Source organism: Mixophyes fleayi, chromosome 6, assembly GCF_038048845.1.
Source record: "Mixophyes fleayi isolate aMixFle1 chromosome 6, aMixFle1.hap1, whole genome shotgun sequence".
Classification (NCBI taxonomy): domain Eukaryota; kingdom Metazoa; phylum Chordata; class Amphibia; order Anura; family Limnodynastidae; genus Mixophyes; species Mixophyes fleayi.
Window position 1 is genome coordinate 49012368 of NC_134407.1, and position 14356 is coordinate 49026723.

Genomic DNA, 14356 nt, shown 5'->3' on the forward strand with positions numbered 1-14356 from the left:
CTCTTCCATTGGGGCATTTGCATGCTGACATTAGGAAAATTATTCCTTTAATAGCATTTTTATAACGCTAGTAAAGCATGTAATCAGGTATGGGAGAGGAACCTATTGGTTCCAGTTACCCCCATACCTACTGCTGCCTGTGATTGGGGAGGCCCATTGTCCTCCAGCCTCCCCCACTGCATGTGAAAGCTCTTATCATGCGGTGTCACTAGTGTTGTCAAGTGATGGTCAAGGCATTAGAAAGGATGAGCGCAGCTGCGTTTGTATCTGCGACTGCTCGTTTTTCTAGTGATTAGCTTCATCTCTTTTCGATTGGCTTTTTTAGACCAGGTAGATCGAGGAGAATATAGGTTATGTTTAAAGGAAGATAGAAGTGTCTAACATCTGATATGTTTACCATCTACCTGCAGTGAGTAGAAAGAAGAGCAGTACCAAATATAGTGGTAAACTAAAGTTAAGGCTGGAGAAATATGTGATGATTAGGCATAATCTGTGTAAGATATTAGTGTATATGTCAGTGTATGGAAAGCCACTTATGCACAGTAATAAAAACCAAAGCCTATCTATTACTTGGCTAAGTAATATACCTTGAAGTAATTATATTATACTTTGCCAAATCTGTCCATTCTGTCTGTTATATTCTTTGGAGAAAGCCGACATTGCTTAGAAAAGCCCTGCTTCTGTATCCTGCATCACTCTAGGGCAGGGGTCGGCAACCCTTTTTACATCGCAGACAAAAATCTTTTCAAGCCCAGGTGTGCTGTTATACAGTGATATGCCGTACACCACTTCATTTACTGTTTTGATTGACTATCAAATTCCATTCACTTACATTATCCTTACTGCCACACTTATATATACACAGTGGTCGAAGTGGAAATTTATATTTATTTCTTATTTTAAAACGCTAATATTATAATAATAGTAATCGGACCAACAAAAAAAAGATTGTTATGCCACACAATAGTGCCCCCAGTTCATATTATGCCACACAGTTGTGCCCCAGATTATCCCTCATAATTGTGCCCCAGATTGTTATCCCTCATAATTGTGCCCCCAGTTCGTTATCCCTGATAGATGTGCCCCCAGTCATTTTCTGCCTTATAGATGTGTGTCCCCCAATCATATTCTGTCTCTTAGTTGGGCCCCCAATCATATTCTGTCTCTTAGATGGGCCCCCAGTCATATTCTGCCTTAGATGCCGATCTTGTGTTCCACAGGAGCTGCTTCACTAGGCTGCTGTCAAACTTCTGTCTGCACACCAAGCTCTGCTGCTGTCAAACTAAAACGTCCGAAGATGGCTGAAACGGACTTGATTTACATGCGCAGCAGCAGAGCTTGGCGTGCCAGACAGAAGTGGTCTGCGTGCCACTTCTGGCCTGTGTGCTGAGGGTTCCCGACCCCTGCTCTAGGGCATTTGAGAGTCAAAACTTATGCGTTTTATTTTTTATTGTCCTAATGTAGTAATTATTCTCCACACAGACTACAGTTTGCTGGCTCTTCCCCGAATATGAATTCACCAATGTCTACATTTGTAATCCTCATACTATGCTTTATCATTTAAGCTTTTTGCTCCCATTCAAAGCCCCTTTGTATACTAAAGATTTTAGCAATGGATTTGTTGAGAAAATGCTTAATTCACATTTTTTTTAACAAAGCTGCAGTGGAAAGTAAGGGTAAGACTGAACAACATATTATGTTTATGCTTCATATGTCAATGTTTTCATTTTTAGTTTAGTATCTTAAATTTAGGTAGGATTAGAGTTGGTGAGGAAGAGCTTGGGGGAATATATTTAAATCATTTTGCAATAAGCAAAAAACCTGATATTTCAGGTCCAGTATACATGATTCCCACATTTTATGTATAGTTTACATTGAAGATCAGCCACACTTTTGATACTTTCCTAGTTGTTTAAAAGGATTTCCACCTTTTAATATATTGGTTTGTACATGCCCTTCTGCAACTTTTACCAAATACATTGCTTTACATTTTTGACTATGTTCTGTGTTTTTCACCAAAGCCTTTATATCATGCAGACAGTGTTGTATAGTTAAATGGGCTTTCAATATAGCGAAGCTCAGCTCTATGCATTGGAAACATTTCTAAGAAGTTTGTGGTAAATACAGAATTAAGCAGGAGGATGAAAGCATGTACAACCCAGTAGATTAAAGTTATTTGAAGATGGGAGACCACTTTGTTTAATATGTTTTGTGTATTGTTTTTGTATTTCTTTTTATATCTACAGTCGACACCACTTCACTTAGCTGCAGGCTATAACCGTGTCAAAATTGTACAGCTGTTACTTCAGCATGGAGCAGACGTACATGCCAAGGATAAAGGGTATGGTGACACACTGCTAATCTATACTAGTTCTGCCTTAAACACAAAGAGAATTAATCGTTAATCATTAATTGTTACTTGTTTATTAGTATGTCTTTCGTGATTCAGTCTTGTACATTGAAATATTCTAGTGATTGTGTTCTGCTTACTGTGTTGGGATTGTTACAGCCCCTATTGGCTCTGATTATTAATTCCAACAAACCTATCACTCTGAGCGGTCCAATTGTACCTTCTGGATGCACTATATATGTATAAAAAGTGTTCTGTCACGTTTGCCAGGGATATTGCTTGGAAAGTATCCCTACTCTGTTCCTAGGTTGAGCAGCTTTTAGCTATATGCTCTCCCAGGTAGAAGAACAGCGTTTTTTTAATAGAAGCATAGTGCACGAGACACTGCAATGTATAAACAAAATGGGATTCCAGTTCCTAATAACAGGTTCTCTTGTTAACCTTATTTTTAGTACTGTATACAAACCGTAACGGCTTGTCTATGCACACACACTTTTTGAGCACCGTTGTATTAAATGTGTGAAAACCGCTTAAAATATAACTTAATAATTAAATAGATGATGAGCATGACTCTATATTTGTCTTCTCTACTTATGGATTGATTGGCAGATTAATGCAATATGTATACTACTAAAAAAAAAAAAAAAAGCTGGTTGCGAAGTCAGTTTTTAATTAGCACAGGGTAATAAGAGGAGGCCTAATCACTACAAGTGCACATAAAAAACAGGAACTCCCTACACTCATCAGTCAGATCTAATTTAAAACCTACCTCTAAAATAATAAGAAAAGCAGATGCCCTAGTTGCATGTATTTGCAATTAGGTGCTTCTGCTAATAGGATGGTACTAGCTAATCAATGAGAATCCTAACATTGGGTCACATATACAAATGTTAAGTGTTAAAATTAAGCAAGTAACAGCATTTTGTCTAAACTAAATGGGCATTTTCCAGTTTAAAATGTGATTATATCTCAGGAGAGTGATCGTTTTGAAAACACTGTTCTACTTTACTTTGTGCAATGTATCTGTCTGATATCGCATCACACAAAACGCCAAGTAGCGTTCCTGGCTGGCACATATTACTAATTAAAATACCTCCATAGAAAGCAAGTTGGTCCCACAATACAGTGACTGATAATCAGTACTGTAGCTTATCAATCATTTCCTGTCTCCCTAACAGGTCTACTATACTCCATGTTTTCAAATTAACAGCCCTTACTCATGCTTTATAAGCATTTGTATCATGTCCAAGTTGACACAATAGCAATGTATAGGTTCTAAATACAACAATTACCTATTCAGATTTTTCCATTTGTTTAAACACATTTTAGTGAATTGGAATGAAATGTTATGCACAATTTTCCTGGTGTTTTACAAATATTTGTTAATTATCAAGAAACAGCACTGCCTATCATCATCATTTATTTATATAGCGCCACCAATTCCGCAGCGCTGTACAGAGAACTCGCTCACATCAGTCACCTGCCCCATTGGGGCTTACAGTCTAAATTCCCTAACACATTATTCCTGGGAGAAATTTAAATTTAGGTCAACTAGACATATGTTTTGCTCTCATGGAAACACATGTTGGGCAGATTTTACCTTGTTTGATTGTTTTTTGTTTCCCTCCCCCCTCCCTCGTATAAACAGTAGTAGTTCACATACCCATCTGCATAGAAGGTGATTGCCTAAGTCATGATTTCTTATATTCTTATAATAGTGGTATATGTCTAGCAGTCATGCGTCACTTATGAGCATAGCAAACTTATTACAGTTGAATTATACAGTAGGTCCCTGATCTTGATCTTGTGAAGTAATGCTTTAATATCATTAACAGCCAGTGAACCTTTCTTTGGATGTAAATCTGCTGAGCTGCATTATTTAGCCCCACCAAGTTTAAACAAACTTACTGTAAAATGTTTTTGTGGACTAATCTGTATAATTATAAGACCAATATAATTATATGATGATTTTTATTTTTAAAACTGGATAACCCTGTTGTCAATACGGTATTTATAGGGGAAATGACAAGGCCTCATGACTATTAGAAGGTGCCTTAGTAATGTCACTGGTTCAGCCCATGTGGATGCCTACACAGGTGGCAAATCCACTGTAATATTTCAATCGCTACAGTGGTTTGCTATTTCATATGTTTGGCATTTCCATTTAGTCATTTATGATGCACTGAAATGTAGGCTATTATTTATTTTAGCAATGTTAATACTAACAAATGAACAACATGTAAGACAAACATTTAAAGCACTCTAACTTTGTTTCCCCCAAAGTGGGATGGTACAGTGATTAGCACTGCTGCCTGACAGTGCTGGGCCATCGGTTTGATTCCAACGACAGAACTATCTGTCTGGAGTTTTAAATGTTCTTGTTTCCTCCAGTGTGTGAATTTGTGGTACAGAATTAAGACTAAACTCCAATGGAGGGACTGATATGATTCAATATACTCTGGAAAGCTCTGCATTATATGATTGTGCTCTACATAATAATAAGTATTAAAAAAGCAAAAGCGTATGTAGATATACATTCTAATATTCTTACTGCATTGCTTCCTATACTGTTTGTATCGATGTGGCACAGCAAGGGGTTTGAAATACCTCCTTCGTCCAGTTAAATAAGTGGCTTTTAAAAATAAAAAAATAAAAAAAATACCTTTAACCCTCCCACTTCTCTAAGATGTCACTTTTGTGCATTGTGTTAAAAACGCTAATACAGCAAATTAAACAGGTCTGAAATGGAAGCCATTGTTTTCAATGACTCCATGCCACTTGTGTTGTTACTCACATTAGGGTGTGTTTCATCATTATTAGAAAAACTATCTGCTTCATTCACTTGTGCTGATAACTTGCAATGCACTGGGGAAGACTAGGCAACCTTCAATCTCTTGTGCGTAAAACCACAAATAACCTATTTCAATGGCATTTACACTTGTATTTTTAACACAAAACAAATGCAAGTGGGTATAAGGCATTATGCTGGCCACAGGCCAGTCAATTCACAAATTAGTTTTGTCAATTGCCTGATATTACATTTCAAAAGGGTTTAGCCTTTTTGAAATAATGTAGAACACCAGTCTGTAGATAAGTCTTCTGGCAGCAAGAAATGAGTGTTTGGGTATAACATTCCCAGCATAGAACATAAACACCCAATGAGAATCTCGTCATTGCTCAGAATCACTTCCTCTACATCACCCATTAAATACACTGATAGAGGGACTTGGGGAAACTGTGTAGCTGTGTACTCTGAACTCCGTAGTGTTATTATGCTGATATTTAAATGTCGGTGGTTTTTGGTCACACTTAAGAATTTGTTATATGTAACATGAATTATATACACACTTCCCAGGGCCTCTTTTGCTTGTTTTCTTTTACACTAACATGGCAAAGACATTAATGTGAAAATTATAGTTTTGCTTAAGAGAGATGATGTACTTTGAGTTACACTGCATTTTTATACCAGTGCTTTAGATGGTCACCAAAATTCTCAACAAAAATACATGAATTATGTACTTTGTTTGGCAGTACAGGCACCTCTGCACTCTTCTACTGCACAGCAAGATGCATAGAGAACACAGGCGCCCAAAAGCAGTACATGGTTAATTTTTTTTCATTTTGTATGGATAGACCATTTCATTTTGTTTTAATTTTTACAGTTAACCATACTTTTTGTAATGATTTGTCGTCTTTGTTACGCAACATACAGTCATGGCCAAAAGTTTTGAGAATGACACAAGTATTGGTTTTCACAAAGTTTGCTGCTTCAGTGTTTTAAGACCTTTTTGTCAGATGTTGCTATGGTAGACTGAAGTAAAATTATAAGCATTTCATAAGTGTCAAAGGCTTTTATTGACAATTTAAGTTTATGCACCGTCAATATTTGCAGTGTTGATTCTTCTTTTTGAAGACCTCTGCAAATGGCATGCTGTCAATCAACTTCTGGGCCACATACTGACTGATGGCCGCCCATTCTTGTCTAATCAATGCTTGGAGTTTGTCAGAATTTGTGGGTTTTTGTCTGTCCTGCCTCTTGAGGATTGACCACAAGTTCTCATTGGGATTAAGGTCTGGGGAGTTTCCCGGCCATAGACCCAAAATTTTGATGTTTTGATCCCTGAGCCATTTAGTTATCACTTCTGCCTAATGTCAAGGTGCTCAATCATGCTGGGAAAGGCATTGTTTGTCACCAAACTGTTCTTGGATGGTTGGGAGAAGTTGCTCTTGGAGGATGTTTTGGTACCATTCTTTATTCATGACTGTGAGCCCACTCCCTTGGCTGAGAAGCAACCCCGCCGCACATGAATGGCCTCAGGATGCTTTACTGTTGGCATGACACAGGACTGATCGTAGCGCTCACCTTTTCTTGTCCGGACTAGCGGTTTTCCATATGCCCCAAACAATCTGAAAGGGGATTCATCAGAGAAAATCATTTTACCTCCGCACATCCAATCCCTATACTTTTTGCAGAATATCAGTCTGTCCCTGATGGTTTTTATTGGAGAGAAGTGTCTTCTTTGCTGGTATTGTTGACACCAGGCCATCCTCCAAAAGTCTTCACCTCACTGTGTGTGCAAATGCACTCACACCTGCCATTCCTAAGCAAGCTCTGCACTGGTGGTGCCCTGATTTCGCAGCTGAATGAACTTTAGGAGACGGTCCTGTCACTTGCTGGATGTTTTTGGGCGCCCTAAAGCCGCCTTCACAACTATTAAACTTCTGTCCTTGAAGTTCTTGATGATCCAATAAATGGTTAACTTAGGTGTAATATTATTAGCAACAACATCCTTGCCTGTAAAGCCCTTTTTGTGCAAAACAATGATGACTGCACGTGTTTCCTTGCAGATAATCATGGTTAACAGAAGAGGAACAATGATTTCAAGCACCACCCTTCTTTTAAAGCTTCTAGTCTGTTATTCTAACTCCGTCAGCACGACAGAGTGATCTCCAACCTTGTCCTCGTCAACACACTCACCTGTGTTAATGAGAAAATCACTGAATTTATGTCAGCTGGTCCTTTTGTGACAGTGCTGAAATGCAGTGGAAATGTTGTTTTTGGGATATTCATTGTCATGGCAAAGAGGGACTTTGAAATTAATTGCAATTCATCTGATCACCCTTCATGACATTCTGGAGTATACGCAAATTGGCAGCATAAAAACTGAGGCAGCTGACTTTGTGAAAAATAATATTTGTGTCATTCTTAAAACTGGGAAAATTGGGATGACAAAATACAAATAAACAGGGTGCTTCTGCTTTCCTGGGAATTACCAACAGCCCAGTTGTAGCAATTCACCCAGTTAAGATGAACTTGTTCAAGTTTATTTTGATAAAAAAACGACTGGCCTGGCAGGACGTATTCATAGTTACTTAACTAAATGCACTAAGATTGTGTGTAAAATGAAGTACTGTTCTACAAAACACTACGGGTGATGTATTTATATCTTCCTTGAAAGGTTAACACATATCATAGGTTTTGTCATCAATTGTCACCATTGTGACTATTCTGATTCTTTTTCTGTATTTTTAGAGATTTGGTGCCTCTTCACAATGCTTGCTCATATGGCCACTATGAAGTAACAGAACTTCTTGTAAAGGTAATTTTGATTCCAATTTTTAGTATCTGCTGTAATTAGAAACCGCAATGTTGTAATGAGGTAATTTGTATGTCTTCTAAAATCATTAGTTACATTTTTAACCTGTTTTTTAACCAGGATGTGAATGTGCTTTGATGTACTGTGCCTTGGTGTGCTTGGATGTACATATACTCCCTGTTTTATATGTCTGCTCTGTGAGTCTTGTGGCTGGCTCGGGTGCACCAGCTGGGAAAATTACAAGTGGTTCCTGTTGTATAAAGAACTTTATCAACAGGAGGTATCCATAGTGAAAGGAGTCTGCATACTTCATTATCATTCTTCTAAGTCATCAGAATTCCTTACAAAATATATAAGTACTGGGTGAAACACTTACAGTCCTTATGGTTTTAACCATTTTCCCTGTTCTCTGTTTTATACATATTTCTCCATGATGTCATTAATGTTCTTACAACAAGGCTTGCTATAGGTTTTACAACTGTTTAAGCCACAGAAGACAGCTCTCCAGCCATATGAAAAGCAACCATTACTGCCAGTCATAGATCAAGCTAACCACAATCACAGATACAAGTGTGTAGTCGCCAAACACATTAACAAAATATGGCCACATACGAGGCAGGCTAAATTGGTAGACGTGGCCATAACTACCTCATGTTTCCAGTCATTTCATGATTGTACCAGAGTTTGTGGATACCTGTTTAGATTATACTTTCTGGCTACTGGACCAAAACTCTTTTCCTTCCTTATAATTAAAGGAATCCACTAATACTGCTGCCAGGTAGATTATGAAGAACTTGAACTTAGATAACTGTAACTCATTTGAACACATTTTACCATACCTCCGTTAAGTTCCCTAAAATATTTCTTCTCAGCATGGTGCCTGTGTGAATGCAATGGACCTCTGGCAATTCACTCCTCTTCATGAAGCAGCATCTAAGAACCGTGTGGAGGTGTGTTCTCTCTTGCTTAGCTATGGAGCCGATCCCAACATGCTCAACTGCCACAATAAAAGTGCCATTGATTTGGCACCAACGCCGCAGTTGAAGGAACAATTATCATGTGAGTCCTGATTTGATTTGGGTGTGTTAATGGTTTTCAGGTGTGTGATAACACACATACCTCCTGTTTGTTTAAAGGACCACAAATGTAAAAAAAATATTAAACTATGATAGCCCTACACATAGATGTCCAACTTTCCTTACGTATTATTCAAATATGATGCAAGTGTCATAATTGGAAAGTTGCATTCTGTAGTTCCTTTGCTAAACTTGCAACCACTGCATGGCCTAGTCTTTCATGTTGTTCCACATGGATTCCCTGGACCGAGACATTGCCTCTGCCATCCTCTGTCATGTTACCAACATCACTGTGACTGACCGTCCCAGAGATCGTGCAAGACACTGTTTGAACGGTCCGTAGTAAGATTTGGCAGAGGACTTACATGTTTACTGCCTGTGACAAGTTGGAAAACAGACCCGCCAAGGCACCATTGTTGTTGGGTATTAGCTGGGAAACAGTAAAACAGTAGCATTTTGATGCAATATTACAAATAGTTCCCCCCTATTAGAATAAACCAACAATACTTATTAGATGGTAGACATCTTATGTAAATGAATAACTATGCTTATTGGCAGTGATTTTTTTTAATGTATTGCATTAGATGTTGACATTACATAATTTAATTACTATCAATTGTTACATGTAAATTTAAACAGTTGTTTTAAATGGGCAGTCGAGTTTTTGATAACCCCCCTTAATATAACCTGTGTGAAGCTGTGTACGCTGCAACATATTCGGCATCCTGTAAGGGACATCATTATTGCTCTTTCTGGCAGGTTACAAGAGGGCAACCATTCATTACTGAATATGATGTAACCTTTTCTCTGTCAGACAGTAAATCCCATAATTATACTTGTGATAGCAGTGGCTCAAAAATAAAAACAGTTGGGGGTATATTTACTAAACTGCGGGTTTGAAAAAGTAGAGATGTTGCCTGTAGCAACCAATCCGATTCTAGCTGTCATTTTGTAGCATGTACTAAATAAATGATAACTAGAATCTGGTTGCTGTAGGCAACATCTCAACTTTTTCAAACCCACAGTTTAGTAAATATACCCCTTGGTGTCCTTATTTTATTAGACCAAGTTTATTTATAAACAATGTGTTTTTTTTTACATGGGAATAAATACATAACCTGAACATATTTGTTATGCTCTGTGACTCACTGCACATGAATTGTCTAGCACTAATATTCTGCCATTTCCTGTCTCTTTGTTTCCCATCTAGATGAATTCAAAGGTCATTCCTTGCTACTGGCAGCTAGAGAAGCAGATGTAGCCCGTATTAAAAAGCATATCTCACTGGAAATAGTCAATTTCAAACATCCGCAGACTCATGAGACTGCTTTGGTATGTTTTGCAAATAAAACTTTCATGTAGTTATTTTTAATACTTGCCCTACCTGTTACCTTGTGGGGACTTTACACAGTTTAAACTAATGACTTGAGCAAATATATTTATATATAATTTGTGATTTTGTTCAAAATTTTAATTTCTGTGTGTTTATATACATTTTTAGCTTTTTTGTTTAAATGAAATGAGTAGTGGACAGACAAATGATACAGAGACATAAACACCCTCTTCATTTAAATATTTTAAGAATACATGGCAGCAGTAGCCTGTCACTTGTTTTACTGCAGTCATCTCTGAGTCTGATATAAGCTGAGATCAAATTGATGCTGTTGATTGTGGAGCGAGAATGCTGAGAACAGGGTGTTTCTGGGTTCCCCACCCCGTGCTGTGGAGATGAACTATTACTGCGCTTAAAAATAAAAGTTTTAGACAAGTGTTTGTACTTCAGTCTCTTTATATTATGGTACCCTTAAAGTACCTCTAGTGCAATTCAACTCTACTTTCTCATGAGAGTATTCTACACGGCCTCTGTTCGCCTGGAAACTCCATGTATGTCATAGACTGTAGAGTGAAAAAACACAGACTCAAAGTTTTCTTATGCCTGAAAACTATTCCTAGGTCATCTGTCTCGCCCTACTTCCCAGTAAAACAGGGCTCCAGGGAAAACAGGCTTATCTCTTCAGTATTTTCTGAAAAAGTGAAAGTATAGCAGTTTAATAGGGGTTGTAAAGCAATGTTCCCTTATTATATGAACTATCTGCTAAAGTAAGACTCAGTTAAGTGTTAATAGTGCGAGAAAAAAATAGTGCTTTTTCTGTAGTACAATGCCTATGGGCTCCTTTTTAGTATTCATCTGATTTTTACTCTTTGTTGTATGTTGTTTTTATATAGAAACTCTGTATTTTAGGAATTGTGCAACATGCCAACATTCTAGATATGCGCAGTTTCTATTTATCAATGAGTTATTGCTTTCTTCAAATTGTCATTACTTTTAGAACTTAAGCCTGAAAATTGTATGGTATATCTTAGAAATAAATAAAACCTTCTTGCAATATAGCTTTACAGGATATAATTTGTGTGCTTTTTTTAAAAGTATTTTTTTGCTTTTCTTTGTATGTTGCATAGCATTTTGCTGCAGTATCTCCATATCCCAAGAGGAAACAAGTATGTGAACTACTACTTAGGAAAGGGGCAAATGTCAATGAGAAGACCAAAGAGTGAGTGCTCCTTCTACCCATTACAGTGTGTGTTTCCACTCATTCGTTGAAAACCTTTTTTAACTCCATATTTTTTTCCCGTTCTCTCAAAAGCTTTTTGTCACCGCTCCATGTAGCATCAGAGAAAGGTCATAATGATGTTGTAGAGGTGTTGGTGAAACATGAGGCCAAGGTAGGAATTTTTCTTGAACAACTGAGAACCCCATTGGCAGTAGTATAATATAAAGTTTCTCTACTCTGGCCAATAAACAAGTACTTTGCTCTGTTTGCATCATCCTTTTTCATATAAAACATCTTGCTTGTTTCCAGCTGTTTCTGAGATACTCATGTAGTCTTAATGGCGGCCGGAATAGCCCTCTGTGCTGGATCTCAAAACTATTAACAATGTAAGCTGTGCATCCTGATTTAAAGTCTGCAGACTGCCAGGCTGACAGATGTGGGATATGGTGTTTTTTGATTACATCTGTGAAACCATTGAAGCCAAATTGAATCTCTGTATTTGTAGAATGGATGGTTAGGGGTTACTTGGTTGTGGTAGGAAAATCCGTTATTTGAGATACTTTCAGTTCTCAATTCTGTTTCACCTATGTATCCTTGGAGTTACAGAAGGATGTCAACAGATGTTTGGCTTAATATAGAAAACTCCTGCTTTAAGCTTTACAGATGGTGTTGGCAGATTTTAATTTATTGATAAATCCATAAGGTTGGCTAATGGCATAATTTACATATATTCCTGTTCCCCTGCCGCATGATGGGTTACAATAGCATCTATATTTGGTCCACCTCTTCCCTGAGTATTGACATAATTCCTCGGTGCCATTATTGTGGATTGATGAATGACGCCATTCATTTATTGTATTTCTTTTACCTAGGTTAATGCTTTGGATAACTTGGGGCAGACCTGCCTCCACCGTGCTTCACATTGTGGCCATTTGCAAACCTGCAGACTTCTGTTGAACTCAGGATGTGATCCAGCAATTGTATCGCTTCAGGGCTTCACTTCTCTTCAAATGGGAAATGAAAGTGTACAGCAGATACTCCAGGGTACGTACATATGGTTGTGTCTTTATCTCATGTAGCTAAACAAATGGTTTGTTTTTAAATGTCGCCCTTTTTTATTAGGTTGGTTGTGCTTCATTTCAAGTTAAGTGTATTGATGTAGTTCCAATGCTTTGTATTCATTTCAACCTTGTTTTTCAACAGAAGGCTTAACATTCAGTAACTCTGATGCAGATCGTCAGTTGCTGGAAGCGGCTAAATCTGGAGATCTAGATATAGTGAAAGTGAGCATTTTTCTATGTGATTATGTAATTTTACATGCAAGTTGTTTCAAGCTGTATGTTAGAAGGAATGTTAATTGAGTAACAAGTATGACTGGATGTTAGTGTGTCTGTCACCTACATACAGAGGGGGCAGCTATTTTGTGGGTTGAACCAATATTCAATGAGTGTAATCTAACCATCCAGTAGGAACTAGTGACATCACTGAGGCAGGAAGTGATGTCCGTATTATATAGTGAATTAATAGGCCGAATGTCGATTCTGTTCACATAACAGCCACCTCCCCATTGCATAGGCAAAGGTTACATATTATATGGCTATCTGCTTAAAGAGATGTTATTAAAATGACTACTAAAGTTATTGAGACATAATGCTCAATGTTTTTAACAACTGTTTAGGAATTCTTGTCTTAAAAAAGACTAATTATGTTCTGTCCTTCTTCTAGAAACTGTGCAATGCACAAACGGTTAATTGCAGAGATGTAGAAGGGCGTCAGTCTACTCCGCTCCATTTTGCTGCAGGATACAATCGAGTGGCGGTTGTGGAATATCTATTGCAGCACGGAGCTGATGTCCATGCAAAAGATAAAGGGTGAGTAGTTTACATTGATTCACTTAGTCCTCAGAGACAACAGAATCTGCAAATTCTGTGCAACTAGTTAGATTTCAAAGGGATTTGTAGCAAATTATTTTGTTTGACTGTAAAAACAGCCTATTTATGTGGCATCATGCCTCATTCTCTATGGATTTCTGTTTATTTCTCAGTTGCCAATTTATCAGTTTGGTTTGTCTTGTGTGGTGTGGATAAATAAGATGCCAAATTCAGATCTTCATAGTCCTGGTGCAGCATCATCCACCATTTTTTTTTGTTATAGCAGTTCTGCAGACACTCTTTATGAATTTGTTACACACCATATTTCTCTGTACGTTATTTAATGTTACCAGGATTCCATGTGTAAAGTGCTCCTCCGGAAGCCCCACCATTATTTGCATATCTCGTCACTTACTAAAGGAATAACTTGTTGTTTTTTACCTTGCCCAAGTAAATTTGATTTTATTGTTGTGATATATTGCTTTAGGCACTTTTGGCAAGTACATATTGTGGTGGTTTGTTTTGCTTTTCCTTTTAATTTATGGACATCTTACTGGAGGGTAAAATAGGAAAAACATTTTTGTACTGTTAGATGCTTTCATGTAATTCAGCCTGTATTTTATTAAGCAACTTCTAACATTTCCAGTGCTACCTGTAATATTTCTACTATTTTTGGTGTTTTTGTTTATATTTTGGCCCCTAAAACATTGTGTGTTTTGTTTTTTGTTTTTGTTTGGGTTTTTTTTTGTGTTTTTGTTTTGTTTTAAATTTTTCAAACTTTTTTTATTTTCTTTTTGAACTTTGAGTATGTTCACATGCAATACATTGGAGCATGTAAACACATACTTTTACTGTTGGGTATTTGATATGTTTTTTTTATTACGATTTCAGTATTTGTATTTCGCTTTGT

General features: G+C 37.3%; 1 protein-coding gene across 1 annotated transcript in view; it reads left to right on the forward strand.

Moving 5' to 3' along the window:
* Nucleotides 1–14356, forward strand: part of TNKS2 (tankyrase 2) — a 34836-nt gene that overhangs the window by 9073 nt on the left and 11407 nt on the right. Inside the window, exons 6-14 of the mRNA XM_075216430.1 lie at nt 2247–2341; nt 7884–7950; nt 8820–9006; nt 10234–10355; nt 11484–11575; nt 11669–11747; nt 12448–12619; nt 12779–12858; nt 13301–13446. Coding sequence (XP_075072531.1) covers nt 2247–2341; nt 7884–7950; nt 8820–9006; nt 10234–10355; nt 11484–11575; nt 11669–11747; nt 12448–12619; nt 12779–12858; nt 13301–13446 — 1040 coding nt within the window. The remainder of the gene's footprint in view (nt 1–2246; nt 2342–7883; nt 7951–8819; nt 9007–10233; nt 10356–11483; nt 11576–11668; nt 11748–12447; nt 12620–12778; nt 12859–13300; nt 13447–14356) is intronic.